This window comes from Phragmites australis, chromosome 24, assembly GCF_958298935.1.
Source record: "Phragmites australis chromosome 24, lpPhrAust1.1, whole genome shotgun sequence".
NCBI lineage: Eukaryota > Viridiplantae > Streptophyta > Magnoliopsida > Poales > Poaceae > Phragmites > Phragmites australis.
The window spans coordinates 16,669,906-16,687,685 of record NC_084944.1 but is presented as its reverse complement, the minus strand read 5'-3'; the positions used below and the strand labels follow the sequence as shown (position 1 = coordinate 16,687,685).

General features: G+C 42.6%; 1 protein-coding gene across 1 annotated transcript; it reads right to left on the bottom strand.

Moving 5' to 3' along the window:
* Nucleotides 1-12,573: 12,573 nt before the first annotated feature.
* Nucleotides 12,574-13,724, bottom strand: LOC133907583 (heat shock protein 21, chloroplastic-like). The gene is made up of 2 exons (XM_062349654.1): nucleotides 13,385-13,724; nucleotides 12,574-13,294 (listed from the first exon to the last, which is right to left on the bottom strand). The coding sequence occupies exons 1-2, from the start codon at nucleotides 13,590-13,592 to the stop codon at nucleotides 12,819-12,821; spliced, it is 684 nt and encodes a 227-aa protein (XP_062205638.1). The 5' UTR covers nucleotides 13,593-13,724; the 3' UTR covers nucleotides 12,574-12,818.
* Between the last annotated feature and the right edge of the window lie 4,056 nt (nucleotides 13,725-17,780).

Below are 17,780 nucleotides of genomic sequence, written 5' to 3'. Positions count from 1 at the left end.
AGATTGTGAAATAGAATTTGTTATTGAGTTAGTGCTAGGAACTGCACCTATATATAAGAGACCTTATAGAATGGATGCCAATCAGTTGGCAACGCTCAAGGAGAAAATTCAAGAGCTGTTAGACAAAGGGTTTATCTGCCCCAGTTCTTCGCCCTGGGGAGCCCCAGTCATCTTTGTACCAAAGAAAGATGGAACGCAAAGGATGTGCATAGACTATCGAGCTCTCAATGAAGTAACTATCAAGAACAAATATCCACTGCCTCACATTGAGGGTCTGTTTGATCAGTTGAAATGAGCGTGTATCTTCTCCAAGATTGATCTTCAGTCTGGATACCACTAGTTGAAGATTCGGGCTTCGGATATTCCAAGGACCGTGTTCGTCACTCGATATGGCCTTTATGAGTTCACAGTCATGTCTTTTGGCTTGACAAATGCACCAGCATATTTCATGTACCTAATGAATAAGGTCTTCATGGAGTTTCCGGACAAGTTCGTCGTGGTGTTTATTGATGATATCCTGGTCTTCTCCAAGAACGAGGAAGAACATGAGGAACACTTAAGGATGGTATTATAGAAACTCAGAGAGAACTAGCTATATGCCAAATTGAGTAAGTGTGAGTTCTGGTTGACAGAAGTACCTTTCCTTGGTCATATTATTTCATCAGGAGGTGTATCCATGGATCCATCCAAAGTGAGGGATGTTCTAAACTGGAAAACCCTGCAGAACGTTTCGGAGATCCACAGTTTCTTGGGTTTAGCAGGGTATTACCGCCGATTTATAGAAGGTTTCTCCAAATTAGTGAAGCCAATGACAGAACTGCTAGAGAAAGGAGTAGAATTCAAATGGACTACCGCTCGAGAAGCCAGTTTCAACGAGTTGAAGCAAAGGTTAACCTCAGCTTCGGTTCACATGATGCCCGATGCCCAGAAGCCGTTCTCAGTGTATTGTGACACGTCTCGACAAGGGTTTGGGTGTGTACTTATGCTAGGAGGTCATGTGGTGGCATATGCATCTAGGCAGTTGAGGAAACATGAGGAAAATTATCCGACCCATGATTTGGAGTTAGCTGCAGTGGTTCATGCCCTAAAAATTTGGAGACACTACCTCGTTGGCAACCGATGTGAAATATATACGGATCATAAAAGCCTAAAGTATATTTTCACCCAACCAGATCTTAATCTTCGGCAACGTCGATGGTTGGAATTAATCAAAGATTATGATGTGGAAATACATTACCACCCTGGGAAAGCGAATGTTGTAGCAGATGCTCTGAGTGGGAAGGGTTATTGCAATATGGCTATGTTGCGAGGAAGTCAGCCGGAATTATGCAAGGAGTTTGAAAGGTTGAATTTGGGTTTTGTTGCTGACATGGATGCAACGGTAATAGAAATGAAGTCACAATTGGAACAAGACATCCGGAAAGGACAGTGGGAAGATGAGAAAATAAAGGAGATCAAAGAACTCATGAAAATAACTAAAGCACTGGGATTCTCGGAAGATAGTCCAGGAATAGTATGGTTTGAGAAAAGAATCTGTGTGCCCAACCAGAAAGCTTTAAGGGATTTGATCTTGCAAGAAGCACATGATTCTGCATATTCCATCCATCCCGGAAGCACCAAGATGTATCTGGATCTGAAAGAGTATTATTGGTGGTATGGTATGAAAAGAGATGTCGCAGAATATGTAGCTTTGTGTGACACCTGTCAGAGTAATGGCAGAACATCAAAGGCCAACAGGATTATTGTAACCCTTGAAAGTTCCAGAGTGGAAGTGGGAAGAAATCGGTATGGATTTCATTGTCTGTTTACCCCGTACTCAAGCAGGCTACGATTCTATCTGGGTAGTGGTGGATCGCTTAACAAAAGTTACGCATTTTATCCTAGTCAAGACAACATATTCAAGTGCAAAACTTACCGAGCTGTATATGTCAAGGATTGTGTGCCTACATGGTGTACCCAAAAAGATCGTGTCAGATAGAGGTACCCAATTTACCTCTCGCTTCTGGCAGAAGCTACATGAATCCTTGGACACTAAACTGAACTTCAGTTCTGCATATAACCCCCAAACCGATGGACAGACAGAGAGGACCAACCAAGTGTTGGAAGATATGTTAAGAGCCTGCACCTTGAAGTATAAGCAGAGTTGGGATAAAAGCTTACTATATGCAGAGTTTTCTTACAATAACAGCTACCAAGCCAGCCTCAAAATGTCTCCATTTGAAACTTTGTATGGTAGAAAGTGCAGAACTCCGTTGTACTGGAACGAAACTGGACAAAGCCAAGTGTTTGGACCAGAAGTTCTTAGAAGAGCAGAAGAGCAGATTCAGACCATACGGGAAAACTTGAGGACTGCACAGTCCCGACAAAAGAGTTATGCGGATAATTGACGGAGAGAATTGATCTTTGAAGTAGGAGATATGGTGTATTTGAAAGTCTCACCTGTTAGAGGTTTTCGCAGGTTCAAGGTTAAAGGAAAATTGGCACCCAGGTACATTGGACCATTCAAGATAGTTGCCAGACGTGGAGAGGTAGCATATCAGCTGGAATTACCGCCTGCACTAGCCGACGTGCATGACGTATTTCATATATCTCAACTAAAGAAATGTTTAAGAGTGCCCGAGGAACAGTTGTCCTTAGAAGAAATGGACCCAAAAGAAGCTCTGACGTATGCAGAATATCCTATTAGAGATCTAGACACTGTAGAGCGAACAACAAGAAGAAAGGCTATTAGAATGTGCAAGGTTCAATGGAGTCATCACTCAGAACATGAGGCAACCTGGGAGCGAGAAGATGATCTGAAGGCAGAATTTCTGTAGTTGTTCGAAGATCAACCCGAATCTCGAGGGCGAGATTCATCCTAAGGGGTGTAGGTTTGTAACACCCAAAAATTTAATTTTTGCAATAATTTAAAATTTTGCTAGAAATTTAATCAGGTGTTGCAACTTAGTTCAATAGGAAATTAATTTCTAAATTTAACCTTGCCTAGGATAAATGTTTGAATGCATTCATGCCATTGTAGATGCAATAAGGTTTTTTGGGTGGAAAAAGTTTCCAAAATTTCGCTAGGATTCGCCGCTTTAAAACCTCTTTTGAAAATGTGTTGAAATTCTATTGGAAAAGGCTTTGAAAATTAAGAAAATGCTTTTGGGCCGAAATTCTTTTTCCCGGCCCAGCTCACCCCTCCCCTTCCCTTCTTTCCCCACCCGCATGGGCCGGCTATCTTCCTCCAATACGGCCCAAGTCAGCTAAGCCGCTCCTCCCTCTCTCTCTCACCACCCCGTGGGCCCCGCTCAGCCTGAGCCAGCTCCCCGCCGAGCCGATCCCCCTCCCCCGCCTTGTCTGACCACCAGGTGGGCCCCTTTAGCCAAGCCGGCTGAGCCGAGCCGAGCCGATGGCTCCCCTTCTCCCACCTCCGTTCTTATGTATGAATGTGTGTTCATGTAGACGATTCAGTCCAAGGGTTCGAGAATTTCCAGAAAGAAGATTTTGAAGGACCTGTGCATCACTTCGTCGAAGGCAAGTGTCTTGACCATGTTGTGAACCCAGTTTTTACATAAAGATAGTCTTTATCAAATATGCATGCTGTTTTGTGGGTAGTATAGCAAACACTAGTGTTAGTTGTAGATGTTTTATCCTTAAAATAACATCATGTTTATGCTTAGCCATGCTTTTAGATGAACATATAGCATGTAGGTGATGAATCATGAGTTATGAACTAAAAGTTGATATAGGAAGTATGACATGAAAACTGATGTTGTTAAGGGAGTTAACAGCAAGGATATTTGGGGTTTTGGGCAAGAAAGGGGTTATTCTCGGCATGGTTGGTTGATTGGAGATGTTTGCTAATGTACCCTTATGGGGTTGTTGGCGGTCTTGCCTAGACCATTTTAAGGACCGGTTCGTGGAGCGACCATCCATGGCAACAGAACAACCACGAGACCAATATAGTACGGCTTGGTCTAGTAATTAGATGTTCTCCCAGTGCTGTATGAGCCAATTGGATGTGTAGATAAGGAAGGGTTACTTCCCGATTCTACCCGGCACAAGAGAGGGCTTCTGGGGTGGAGGGTTACTCCACTTATGTACGGCGATGAAACCTTAGTGGGCAAGTGCATATTGGGAGACTCTTTGAAAAAACCTCGTAGTGATCTCTTGGCGCACACCCCGAAAGTGTGTAAGGTACTGGCAAGTACCGGCAAAAGAAAAGATCACGACTCGTGGGTAAAGTGTACAAACTCTGCAGAGTGTCAAACTGAATATTCAGCCGTGCTCACGGTTATGAGCAGCATGGACCCTCACATGATTAGTCGGGTGGATGACTTATATGGTTGAGAATTGGTTGAATTCTCGGAGGTTAAAGAAAATCTTTTGTACATCTTTTCCTTTTTAAAATAAAATTGCTTTTCCATAGTTCAGGGATAAAAATTGGCTTTTATGCAAATAAAACCCTAGAGAATAGGAAATCTTAGTTCAAACCACCATGTCAGTTTTTCCCCCCACCCTTGTTGAGTATTGGAAATACTCACGCTTGCTGTTTCAGAAGGTGAGATTTTTGAAGATTTCCCTGAAGATGATGCCGAGTTCTAGGCTTGTGGAGCTTCCGGTCGACTGCCTGTTGGCATGGAGCTGCGCTGTGTTTTGTTCCGCTGTGGTGTATTTTCTTTTAGACCTGTGTGTGGTCATTTTGTAATAAATAACATTGTAATATGAAGCACTGTGTCTGTTATGAACTAATGATGTTGCTATATGCATGAATAAAGTGATCCTGGCATACATATAGTTTACACTTGATTTTAATCTTAAAATCGGGAGTGACAAAATGAGAATAGTCAAAGATTGCCAGATCCACCTATCAATGATTTGGTGGCAGTTATGGCATAGTAGACCCACCTGCTAGCAGCTCTAGCTGAAGGACTCGATCAACCCTATCAGCAACTCCTAACAAGATGGCTGAGTTCGTGAGAATCAAGTCGCCTACCTTTGCAGTATCTGATAATCCTATGGATGCAGATGACTAGCTGAGAAGCATACAGAGGAAGTTAGATGCTATTGATCGTGTGGGAAGAGACAGAATACTCCTGGCATCCCATCTGCTAAGTGGTACAGCCTTGGCTTGGTGGGAGAACTACTGTGAGACTGCAGATAATGCTGCAGCGATCACTAAGGATGAGTTTGTTGAAGAGTTCCAACGGTATCATATTCCGGAAGGAACTTTGGAGCTTAAGGCAAGATGAGTTCAGAAGGCTGAAGCAAGGTAATATGAGTTTGAATGAGTACATCAGCAAGTTTGTCGAGCTATCACGTTATGCACCATAAGAAGTTTCCACCAACAAGAAGAAGCAAAATAGATTCAAGAATGGGTTGGAAAGCAACTTGAAGGCACAACTGACTCCTCATATCTATCCAGACTTCAACACTCTGATGAACATGACTATCCTAATAGAAGAAGCCAGAACAAAACTGTACAAGGATAAGAAGCACAAGTTTGCAGTTCAGAAGGCTCAGCAACTAGAAAGGTCCTAGAGGTTCAAGCGTCCTGCTTACTCTAGCCAGAAGGCACAGTCAACTCTGCAGTACATGACTCCAGCGTCTTCTTCACATCAGCCCAATCCTTCCTACTGTAGCCAGAGCAACATCAGAACACAGTAGAACAGTCGTAGTCAAATGATCAACATAAACAAGGCATGCTTCAACTATGGTGACATCAGACATTTCATCACCAACTGCCCTCGCAAAGCCAAGCAAGCAGCGTTAGTTCAGTCCAACATAGTGAATAGACCCCGACCCGCAATGTCTAGAGCCAGCCAAGGAGCCCTTCATGCTCCTAACCAGTAAGCAAGGTCCCAGCAGTCCTTCGGAAGAGCGCGCATCAACCACATTCACACGCAGGAAGCCTATGGTACACCAGGAGTTTTGCTTGGTGAGTTTTTAGTTGAATCATTTCTTGCAACAATATTGTTTGATTTTGGAGCACCGCGCTCGTTCATATCATCAAGTTTTTTGAAGAAGCATGATATACCTACAATATTGCTTAAAAACCCTATAGTAACAAGATCGTCCGGAGTAGACATTATGTGTCACCTGGGATGCTCTTGGGTAAGGATCACTCTAAGTGGGGTAGTATTCCAACCAAACCTAGTGGTGCTAAAGTCCAAAAGGATAGATGTAATCCTTGTAATAGACTGGTTACTCAGCATAATGTCACCATAACCTATGTAGCTAGGACAGTGACCCTAACCAATCATGAAGGGACACAAGTAACTTGTCATACACTTAGGTGTAAGCCAGCCCCCATAGTATACAACTTGGAGGCTAAAACCCTTGAGGAGGTACCTGTAGTGGAGGAATACCTAATTGTTTTTTCGGATGAGTTACCTGGTATGCCACCAGAAAGGGATATTGAGTTCATCATCAATCTCATCCCTGGAACAACATCCATAGCTAAGAGACCATATCGTATGGCAGCCGGAGAGCTAGCTGAGCTAAAGGAATGGTTGAGGGAGCTTTAGCAGAAAGGATACATTAGACCCAAGTTCATCACCCTAGGGATCACCAGTTCTATTTGTCAAGAAGAAAGATGGAAGCATGAGAATGTGTATGGATTATAGATCTCTGAATGAGGTTAACATCAAGAACAAGTATTCTTTGTTGAGGATTGATGACCTCTTTGATCTAGTTGGAAGGAGCTAAGTTCTTCTCTAAGATCGACTTAAGATCAAGTTACTACCAGTTGAAGATAAGAGAAGAAGATGTGACAGAAACAACTTTTGTGACACGTTATGGACAATATGAGTTTACAATATTGTCCTTTGGTTTAACCAATGCACCAGCATACTTTATGAACCTCATGAATAAGGTGTTCATAAAAGAATTAGATCAGTTTTTCATAGTCTTCATTTACCACATATTGATCTATTTTAAAGATGCCTAGGAGCATGAGCAGCATTTGAGAATAATCCTAGAAAAGCTCAGAGCCCATAAGTTGTATGCAAAGTTCAGTAAATATGAGTTTTGACTAGAAAATGTTGTCTTCCTTGGTCATATCCTGACAGTAGAAGGAGTAGCAGTTGATCTTGAGAAGGTTGAAATAGTCATCAACTGGCCACAACCAATCAATGTGTCCGAGATCAGAAGCTTTCTTAGATTAGCGGGTTAAAATCGCCGATTCATTGAAGGGATCTCCAAGATGGAAAGACCAATGACAGAGTTGCTCAAGAAAGAAAAGAAGTTTGAATGGACACAATCATGTGAGAAGAGTTTTCAGGAGTTAAAGAATAAGCTGATAATTGCCCCAGTGCTTGTCTTACCTAACATTCAGTAGGACTTTGTGGTGTACTATGATGCATCGAGACAAGACCTTGGTTGTGTTTTAATGCAAGATGGCAGGGTAGTAGCATATGCTTCACGACAGCTCAAGACCCATGAGTAGAACTACCCGACCCATGACTTGAAGTTAGTAGTAGCTGTGCATGCCCTCAAGATTTGGAGGCACTACCTAATTGGCAACAAATGTGAAATCTATACAGACCACAAGAGTCTGAAGTACATCTTCACCCAACCAGACTTGAACTTAAGGCAAAGAAGATGGTTGGAGTTGAGAAGGATTATGACATGGTAATCCTTTATCATCCTAGCAAAGAAAATGTTGTGAGAGATGCCTTAAGCTGAAAAGCATAATGCCATCACTTAGAAGCCCAAAGTGCCTCACTACAGTTATAGATGCAAAGACTGAACCTACAGATAGTACCTCACTAAAGATAGCACCTCAAGTTTACCTCTATAGCTTGAGTATACAACCCACTCTAGATGAACAAGTCGAGCAAGCCCAGCTCAAGGATCAAGAGTTGATGAGGATTCGTAAGCACACCGGTGAAGTAAGGTTCCAAACTTTAGAGTTGATGAAAAAGGGATCTTATGGCATAAAGATATGCTTTGTGTGTTCCCCAAGAAGGGAATTTCTGGGAAGTAATCCTAGATGAAGCTCGTAACTCAGCATACTCTATTCACCTAGGTGCCACAACGATATACATGGACCTAAAAAGGAAGTACTGGTGGAATGGAATGAAGGCAGATATAGCCAAATTTGTTACCCAGTGCGGCACCTGCCAGAGAGTTAAAGTAGAGCGCCAAAAACCTACCAGTTTACTTCAACCCTCACCTATTCCTATGTGGAAATAGGACGAAGTAGGCATGAACTTTATAGTCGGGTTCTCAAAGACAAGAAGGGAAATAACTCAGTATGGGTAATAGTCGACCACCTCACCAAGGTGGCTCACTTCATACCAGTAAGAACCAATTATGATGGGGATAAGTTAGCTCAGTTGTACATCAACAACATAGTGAAGCTCAATGGAGTCCCTAGCAGAATTGACTTTGACAGAGGTACCCAGTTTACCTCAAGATCTTGGAAGAGTCTGCACACAGCTCTAGGAATTAAGCTGGACTTTAGCACTGCTTATCACCCTTAGACTGATGGCCAAACTGAAAGAGTTAATCAGATCCTTGAAAACATGTTGAGAGTTTGTTCCCTAACCTATGGAAATGATTGGGAGGCAAGTTTAGCCTATGCAGAGTTCTTGTATAACAACATTTATCGAGTCATTTTGAAGATGTCTCCTTTTGAAGCTTTTTATGGCAGAAAGTGCAGAACACCTTTAATGTGGTCAGAAGTTGAAGAATGTACCTTGCTTAGACAAGCCCTCATCAAAGAAGCTAAGGACCGTGTTGTAGAAATAAGGGAAAAGTTAAGAGCAGCTCAATCCTGCCAGAAAAGCTTCGCAGACAAAAGTAGAAGAGATTTGGACTTCAAAGTTGGAGAGTTTGTATGTGTTATGGTCTCATCAATACGAGGAACCTAGACGTTTCGAGTCCATGGAAAGTTGGCTCCTCGGTATAGTTTTGGGAAAAGTTGGTGCAGTAGCCTACATGATACAATTACCACAAGAGTTGGCAGTTGTTCACAATATTGTCCATGTCTCCTAGCTGAAGAATTGCTTAAGAGTGCTAGAAGAGCATATCGTAGTGGAAGCCCTGGACTTACAGGATGATCTTTGGTATCAAGAAGTTCTAATAAAGATCTTGGATGTTGTTTCCTGTTAGGCCAAAGGATCGATAGTTCGCATGTGTCATGTGCAGTGGAGCAGGCATACTGAAGTGGAAGCTACATGGGAATGAGAAGATCCTTTGAGAAAAGAGTTCCCCTTTCTATTCGAGGAGGCTCCTAAATCTCGAGGGCGAGATTCTTTCTAAGTGGGGTAGGTTTGTGACATCCCAGTTTTTAGCCAAAAACCAAATTTCAAAATCTTTTCAAAAATTAGTTCAAAACTATCTCAAATTTATTTTCAAATCAATTTCCAAAAGCTTAAATCTTTTCCTCCTCCTTGGGCTCACTCTTTCCCTTTCCCTCATTCAGCCCGTCCCATTTCTCCTTTTCTTTTTCTTTTCCTAGCCTGGCTAACTTTTCTTTCTCTTGACCGCTCTCTTTCTGGGCCGCTCCCCTCTACCTTTCTCTCCTCCTCTCCCACGTCATGCGCTAGCCTAGACCGCTAGCCCCTTCTTCCTCCTCTTGCGCTCATGCATGTGCTCGCGCTTGCGCATGAAGCACGCAAGGCATTCGTACTCATCGTGCCCCACTCACTTGCCGCCCTCACCACTTGGTCTCCTCTGCCCCTCCCAGCTCTACCGGTCACTACAAGCTATACCAGCGACGATCGTGCAGGGTAAGGCCGACTGCCGGTCACCTCCAACCACCGCCATGACACCCTCTCTTTGGCTCTCTCTCCTACTCCCGCCATACCTGCTTGCGCGTGTATGAAGCCATAGTGGCCATTAACGTCGGCAACCCGTATTCACGCTACCTGAGCCACGCTATACCTCGCCGTCCTCGCCGCTCCATCTCTACACCGATGATGTCCCCCCTCCTACACCTATAAAAGCCCACACCCGAGCAGGACCCTCTTAAGAACTTCAATGAAGAAAAGTCTCAATCTATTTCCCTTCGATTATACTGAACCCAGTTTTATCACCACGACCCATAGCGGTTGTCTTCACCGATATAATGCATGAAGTATTATGTGTTGACATATTTTAAACTGTTGATCTAGTTATGAACTAATGTAGATTAGCCAGCCTTTCTATGATCGACTTGTACACGCTCTTAGCAAACCTAGGACTTTCATCTCGGCTACTTATGCTTAGACGATTCCCTTGCTACTAGTATGCTTAGGATGCTAATCTTTAATTGTATTTCATACTTAATCATGTTTAGGTTTTCAAAATGTGTAAAACTTGGTGCTTGGTGTGTGAGTTGTGGGATGGGAAATACCTTATTTGATAATGACAACAACCGAGATCAGGTTAGAGCTGGGGCAAATCAGGGTTCTGTTGTGAACGTTAGGAGTTGAAGTGCTGCATGTGTGGCAGGCTTCATGAGGAGTGCTGCCTGTGTGGAGATGTTTGTCATGGCTCGCTTAAGGACCGAGTTGATGTGACATCTTACCTAGTCTTTACAGTACATCCACTCGACCCTGTATGGGCAGGGCTTAGCCTAAACCCCGCCAGCTAGTCTACTATTGTCTGGAGTCAGGTGTGCAGTGGGAGGCCATGGAGCAGGTGTAGGTGGTGCAGGCTTGGCAACCCGGTTGGAGGCCCAGTTTAAGGTCATGAAACCCTGGTTAGCTAATATTGGTAGCTAGTGAGATGATGGTGTGGTGGGTAATGGCTTTGTTGAGTCGCACTGCCACGACAGTGGTATGTTACCAAACTCAGCTTGTGGGTAATGTGTATTAATCTGTAGAGGTTAAACTATTTGAATATCTGTGTCTACAGTCATAGACGAACTATGGTTCGATCACATCAACTAGCTTAGGATGTGTGCGTTTTCTTGTTGTGTGAGTGGGTAAGGTGTGCCCGTTTTTGGAAAGTTAGGTCCGGCCATGTGCCATGGGTTGTCATGGACGGGGTGTTGGACAACAATAATGTTTCATAAAAATTTACAACTTATTCCTTGTCTATCCATATGCATGTATTTATACCCTTACCATAGGGCAAGGGTTGAGGCTTGCTGAGTACTCTTGTACTCACCCTTGCTTGTGCTTTCAAAGGATGATCCGGACATCACTGAGGTAAACAGTGAGGCAGACGAGTTGGCTCGGTCGCATTCGCACCCAAGTTGCTTGTGGAGTGGCGTGTCCCTCATGCTGTCCCTATTGTGTACTTTGATATCGTGGACCTTGTTGTTTATGTATTATTGTTTAGTGCTCTATGTTTTATTAGGTTGGTAGAGTTTAATCACCGCTCCTCGTGTTGTATGACTATAATATCATCTTTTGTAAGATTTTTATTTACCAACGACTGATCCAGAGACTAGTATAATAATGATTTTAAGCACCGGGGATAACCCGGGACACTTAAAGTGGGTAGTGCGCCTTTGTTTTGGAAAGTGCAGACCTTGAGTCTTGAGTTGGCGAGGACATGATGTCTAGCAACTGTAAAATTTAGGAACTTGTTTGATAGATTATATCCCCCCAATGGGTCAACAACTCCATAATTTTAAACTTAAATCTACTTTCTCTCAACTCCTTTGAAAAATCTTTGCAAATTGAATCCTACATAAAAAATTTGCTTTCCACACAACCTAAAAACTCCATGGCTCTATCCTTATGTACTCACTTGAAATTAAGTTGAAGATCCTGAGTAAGACTATGTCGATGGTGATGAAGAGTAGAAGACTGTTTCGTCCATACCTAAGTTGCTTGCAGGGCTTGAGATCTACCTATTAAGTCTCTGCTGTAGCATAAGGTTTTATAATTCAAATATAATATTCAAAGTCTGTCTATAATATCCATTTCTATTGAAATTGTGCATATTAGCTACTAATCTATGAACTAATATTGATTGCACAGGGAGATCCAAATGTGGGGTCCGGCATAGCTACAACAGCGCAAAGAGACGGCGGTTGGCACAAGCAACGGCATGGGCGGCGTTGTGTGCACAGCGGCAGTGAGGACAGGAGCAGATAAGCACTATTCTTCCTTTCTTTTTTTTCTTCTTTTTTTATTTTTCGGAGGCTGTTACAGTAGATCATATGCAAGCTTGATTGCACATACATATGCATATAGAAAGGAAGGGGGAAGGCCATCTAACTGGGGTTAGGTTTTGAGTGAATTTTAGCCCTGTATATCGTGCTATAGATTTCATCGAACAATGCATACACATGAAAGTAGCAACTCCAAATTCCGCCACTTTGGGCAAAGGTAGGATGGAAGCCCGAGCGCTATGTGTTCATTCATATGGGTACCCCACACTGGCTAGGCTTTAGAGTTATATAGACAATACACCACTACTACAAAGAGGGTCATAGCTCTTATGTGATAAAACAGATGATTTAAAAAACATGTCTGCAATAAAAATACTGCAGAAGTCTGAAAAAATCCCAGCAAAAATTTGATCTAATTAAATCTAGCCACAGCAAAGATCCCAGCAAGTGTCTTATTAAATCTTGCCACACAAGTGTGCGGGCGCTTACGTTAGTATCCTTAATTAAGTTGCATTTCAATAAGAAGAAATATAGACTGCACACACAAGTTCAACCATGAAAAATGATTTAAGCCGAGTGCTGGCTTGATCGAGTTCCTCTACATTGCAGAAAACACTTTGCGAATATAGGCCCCGTTGGAAGGTAGGATTTTTAAAGGAATTTCAATTTTTCATAAGCAAAGATCTCGCAGGAATCACATAAAACTACCGCATTCCAAATGGGCCTTATTGCTTTTGACACAAAAGGAGAGCATCGGAGAAAAGATGGCGAGAGCCCTCGGCTAGGTCGAGCTCGACCCCTTCCCACTTGCCCCTGCCTCTACACCTGCACCTTGTTTCGCGCCTCCACCTTGCGGTATCTCTTCTTTCAAGCTCACCCTGGCCGCACCAGCGCCTTGGCCTTTGCCTTGGGGCCCCAACGTAACCGTCCTGACCTCGCGGTCGCCGTGAGGGCGCTTGCCGACGGTGACCTCCAGCATGCCGGACTTGAGCTCGGCCGTAACGCTATCGCCATCGTACTCCTTGGTCATTAGCAGCCGGATGTGGAACGCACCCACGCCGTGTGCGTCCACGGGTGTCTGATCGGTGCCGGCAAGGCTGCTCCTCCGCTTGATCTCGAGCATGTCATCGCTGGCATTGACCTCGATGTCGTCCTCCGACAGCCCCGGTACCTGGAACCACAGCGTGACGCGGCCCGCCTCCTCCTTGATGTCCCACCGCTCCTTGCCGTCCGGCGGCAGCACGGGGCACAGCAGAGCTGCAATGCGTGACGTAAGTACACATCGCTGACATATTAGCTACAATCGTAATAAGTGATCGTCCAGCAAATGGAATGAAGTGTAGTCACCGGTGGGGGGAATGCTGAATGCTGCCAGCCGTTCATTCGCCGGGAGCGCACAGGTCACGGCAAGCGGCCTCCGCCCGCACTTGACTGCGGCAGAAGGTCGGTATGCCACCGACGGCCCCCAAGAACAGCGGGCTGGCACACCAGAAGAAGCCGGCAGCACCGGCGATCGGCTCGCCGCAGTTGTGTAAGAGGCCAGAACCGACGACATTCTCACCACTACTCTCGAAATAGAGAGACTTCAACGCATATCAGTTCTGGTCTAGTTTGTGGCTGTTTTATAGTACTACTCCCACATGGATTAATGGAAACGTTTATATAGATCGAGAGAGGATTGGGTGGCAAAAATGTTGATGGTGGTTTCGGCACCTTTGCTTGGTCGGGTTGGGAAGGAATAAAGCAGGAAGCCCGGCAGGATGCTGCTTTAATTTGGTACGTAAAGCGTGGATACTTCTGCTCAGTGGATGGATACCAATCTTGCAGTGTAGTGGTACGACGTGCTGTGGAGCAGTGGAGGTGCTCATTTTCTGGACATAACTTTCCTTTCTTCTTTTGCTTTCCATTTCAAAATACAAGGAGCGAATTGCCACGGTGCTATCTTGACTATTGGACTATGACCGATAATTTCTCTTATAGTATATTGCTAACAAAATAAGAATTATGATCATAGTTAATATTTTCAAATACAAATCTTATTACCTTTTGTAGTTTGTTCTCTTCGCTATTTACCCTTTGTAGTCTTCACTTCTATTCGGTGGCCTATACAGAAATGTATATGTGTCTATATGCCTATCTATATATATTTATTCTAGTTCTAATTGGGTCTAGCTTCGGCGGAGGCCTTAGGGAGATTGCTCGCCTTTCGGCCTATCGTTGTTGGCCACATGTCCCGAGTTGCCGCTTGACCATTCCTACGACACCGCTTTGCCACATTTGTCCTGCTCCTGTACTGGTCTTTACTAGATGCCACCGTTGCTCCTACAGGTCCGTTTGGTTACCCATGACTTTGCTTCCTCAAATTAGAGAATCCCTTGGGAGAAAATCCATGGTTTCTCATATCTCATGTTTGGACACTTGTACAACATGCCAACATGACCGTCAAATATGCCACATATGTTACGCGCATAACCATTAATACACAATTTTAGGGCTTAGATGATATTGAGGATGCAAGATGGACGGCTGGACGGCACTAATAGTGATTTTTTAGTGTCGATTTAGATGATACTGAGGATGAAGATGGACGGCTGGACGCTTGGACGCTACTGATAGTGACCTTTTAGTGTCAATTTGTATCACAACTGGCACTGATAATGAAGAGACTATTAGTGTCAGTTCGTGACACAAATCGACATCGATAGTTTATGACAACTGATTTTCTGAAATTTATAACTTTTATATACAGTGTGGGATGAAGATAAACTTTATATGAAAATTATAGCTTTTGATGAGATGTATAACTTTGTAGTTGATAACTTTTTCATTTGAAGTAATTTAGATACCGAAATAATCATGACAAACTTTCAGCAGGAAGGGTCAAAAGAAAAATATCTCGTAGTGCTATCAGCAATGAGAGATAGGTGAGATCATAAGGAATATACGCGTGAGGGAGGAGGTCGCAGCTTTGAATCCAACGAAACACACATGCACGAAAAAACACGGCGACGACGTGTGCGTGTGGGGTAGCTCGGGCCTCGGTCACGAGCTGGTTGCAAAAAAAAAAAAAAATTTGCTTCAGAACATCGATTTTTTGAACTGATTATCAGTGCCGGTTCCAAGTACCAAGTAATCAGTGCCGGTTCCAAGTGCCAAGTAATTAGTGCCGGTTCAAGAACCGTCACTCATAACGATTTTGAACCGACACTGATAACATGTTATGTGGTAGTGCATCCATATGTGCTAATAGAGTGGAGAATATAATTATATTTAAATTAGTATCTCTTTACCTCCACTTAATAAGATGGACTAAAGAGTTGCACACCCCTTTAATTTGCATAGTGAGTAAACTGAGTCGGAGGGTGCTGACATCATTGTTGAACATGACAAGGTGGTCACAAGCATTGGTCATCGACTTCGATTCGTGGCAACCCCAACAACCATGGGCAATGGCAGAGGAGGTTTCATGAGTTATTACCAGCATTGAGTCGAAGAAAAGCCTAAACCCTGAAAATTCGTACTACTACTCCGAATATTGTCTTTGTGACATCCTGGACCAATTTGAATTAGGTCTATAGTGGCCTGCGTGTCTGCATGAGAGGTCGAGAGTTTTGTCCTATCTTATACTTGCTTAGGATGAGAAACACCAACATATAGAATCAGCTGAGTCCATACCACTATCTCTAGATTAATCTTTATATACGAAGTGGGACAAAAACATAAGCGGATTACTATGAGTACATGGTTTACATAGTGCGTGGATTGGCGTTACAAGTCCCGGAAAACGCTGAGGATGCAGGCCATGCTGTAGTACTGTAAGACATCTATATCCAAATAATACCATTTCCTGTCTTTTATTGTTCTTTGCAGCAGTTAACAACACTTTCTAAGTCATGTGACATGTCCATTTTTGCCCCGGTTGCACCAGAAACGTGTCAAATCGAATTTTATCGAGTTCATTCGGAAACTGGGACAATCCGCCAAGGGCAGAGCGAATGCTCACTTATTCAGGCGAAATTTTGACATGCTCATTTATTGAAGCAGACAAATCCAGTAAATTTAACATATACTCTCTCCATTCAGAAATAGTAGCGTATTTTTTTTAGCTTGGTCTTTGAAGTTAAATTTTAACTAAAATTTTATCATAAAATATATTATTTATAGCTACATAACCTATATAGTGTGAAATCATTCTGAATTACGGATCTAGTTATATAACTTTTATAGACTAAATATTCTTATAATTTGATTAAATATTAATCAGCGTACATAAAGTTTAATTTTTTTAAAAAAAAAATGCGTATACTATTTTTGAATGGAAGGAATATGATGTATAGATCTGTACATGATTTATACAAATATATATGATAGATAGATTTGCATTGTGTGAAGAACCTAAAATGCTCATTTTATTGATTCGGTATCCGGAAAGACAAATCGTGCGCACATAAGGAATAAAGCAGGAAGCCGGGCAGGATGCTGCTTTAATTTGGTACGTAAAGCGTGGATACTTCTGGTCAGGTGGATGGGTACCAATCTTGCAGTGTAGTGGTACGACGTGCTGTGGAGCAGTGGAGGTGCTCATTTTCTGGACATAAGTTTCCTTTCTTCTTTTGCTTTCCATTTCAAAATACAAGGAGCGAATTGCCTCGGTGCTATCTTGAGTATTGGACTATGACAGATAATTTCTCCTACAGTATATTGCTAACAAAATAAAAATTATGATCATAGTTAATATTTTTCAAATACAAATCTAATTATCTTTTATAGTCTGTTGTAGTCTTCTCTTTTGTTCGGGTGGCCTATACAGAAATGTATATGTGTCTATGTGCATATATATATATATATTTATTCTAGTTCTAATCGGGCCTAGCTTCGGCGGAGGTCTCAGGAGATTGCTCGCCTTTCCACCTATCGTTGTTGGGCACATGTCCCGAGTTGCCGCTTGATCGTTCCCACATCATCGCTTTGCCCCATCTGTCCGGCACTAGTCTTTATTAGATGCCACCGTTGCTCCTACAGATCTGTTTGGTTACCCTATCCTCTAGCCGGGCTTGTATTGAATCAGACTCATCTAAATTAGGCTATATGTATGCAGTAATATTTTATTTGGTTGTTTGTATTTGTTTAACTTGATTAAGAAGATATGTTGTTTGGTATCCATATGGAGATATATCTTATTTGATAAAAATTGACAAATAAGTGTTATTATGATATTTATTTTGTGTAACTATACGCTTATATTACTTAATATACCCTATTAAGCCTTAATATTTATTAATATATATTAATATCATTTAGTATGCAATAATCTCATACTAATGACATTATTAGTTGGTCATCGGTCTGCATCTAGCTAGCTTGGCTCTGAGAAACATTTAAAATCTATGTTTCTGTACAACCAGGCTGAGAGATCAGACCCCTTTTGCATCTCACGAGCCAATCTCAGGAAGCCATATAGGCAACAAAACACATATTGTCCATATCCCACGGATCAGGTTAAGTCATATACAGATAACCATACTTACTCATAGTATCTTGGAGAAATCCCGGCACATATCCTCTGACTTGTAGAAGCTAAGGCACATGTGAACAGTGTTTTTGTGTGGAATTCTTTTAACAGCAACTAGCAGCTAGGCACGGTAGCATAAGCGCTATTCATGAGAATATTGTGCTAGTTTTACTACACCATGGATACTATAGTAATACTGTACCATACTGTATCGCTGAATCTATATCGTCA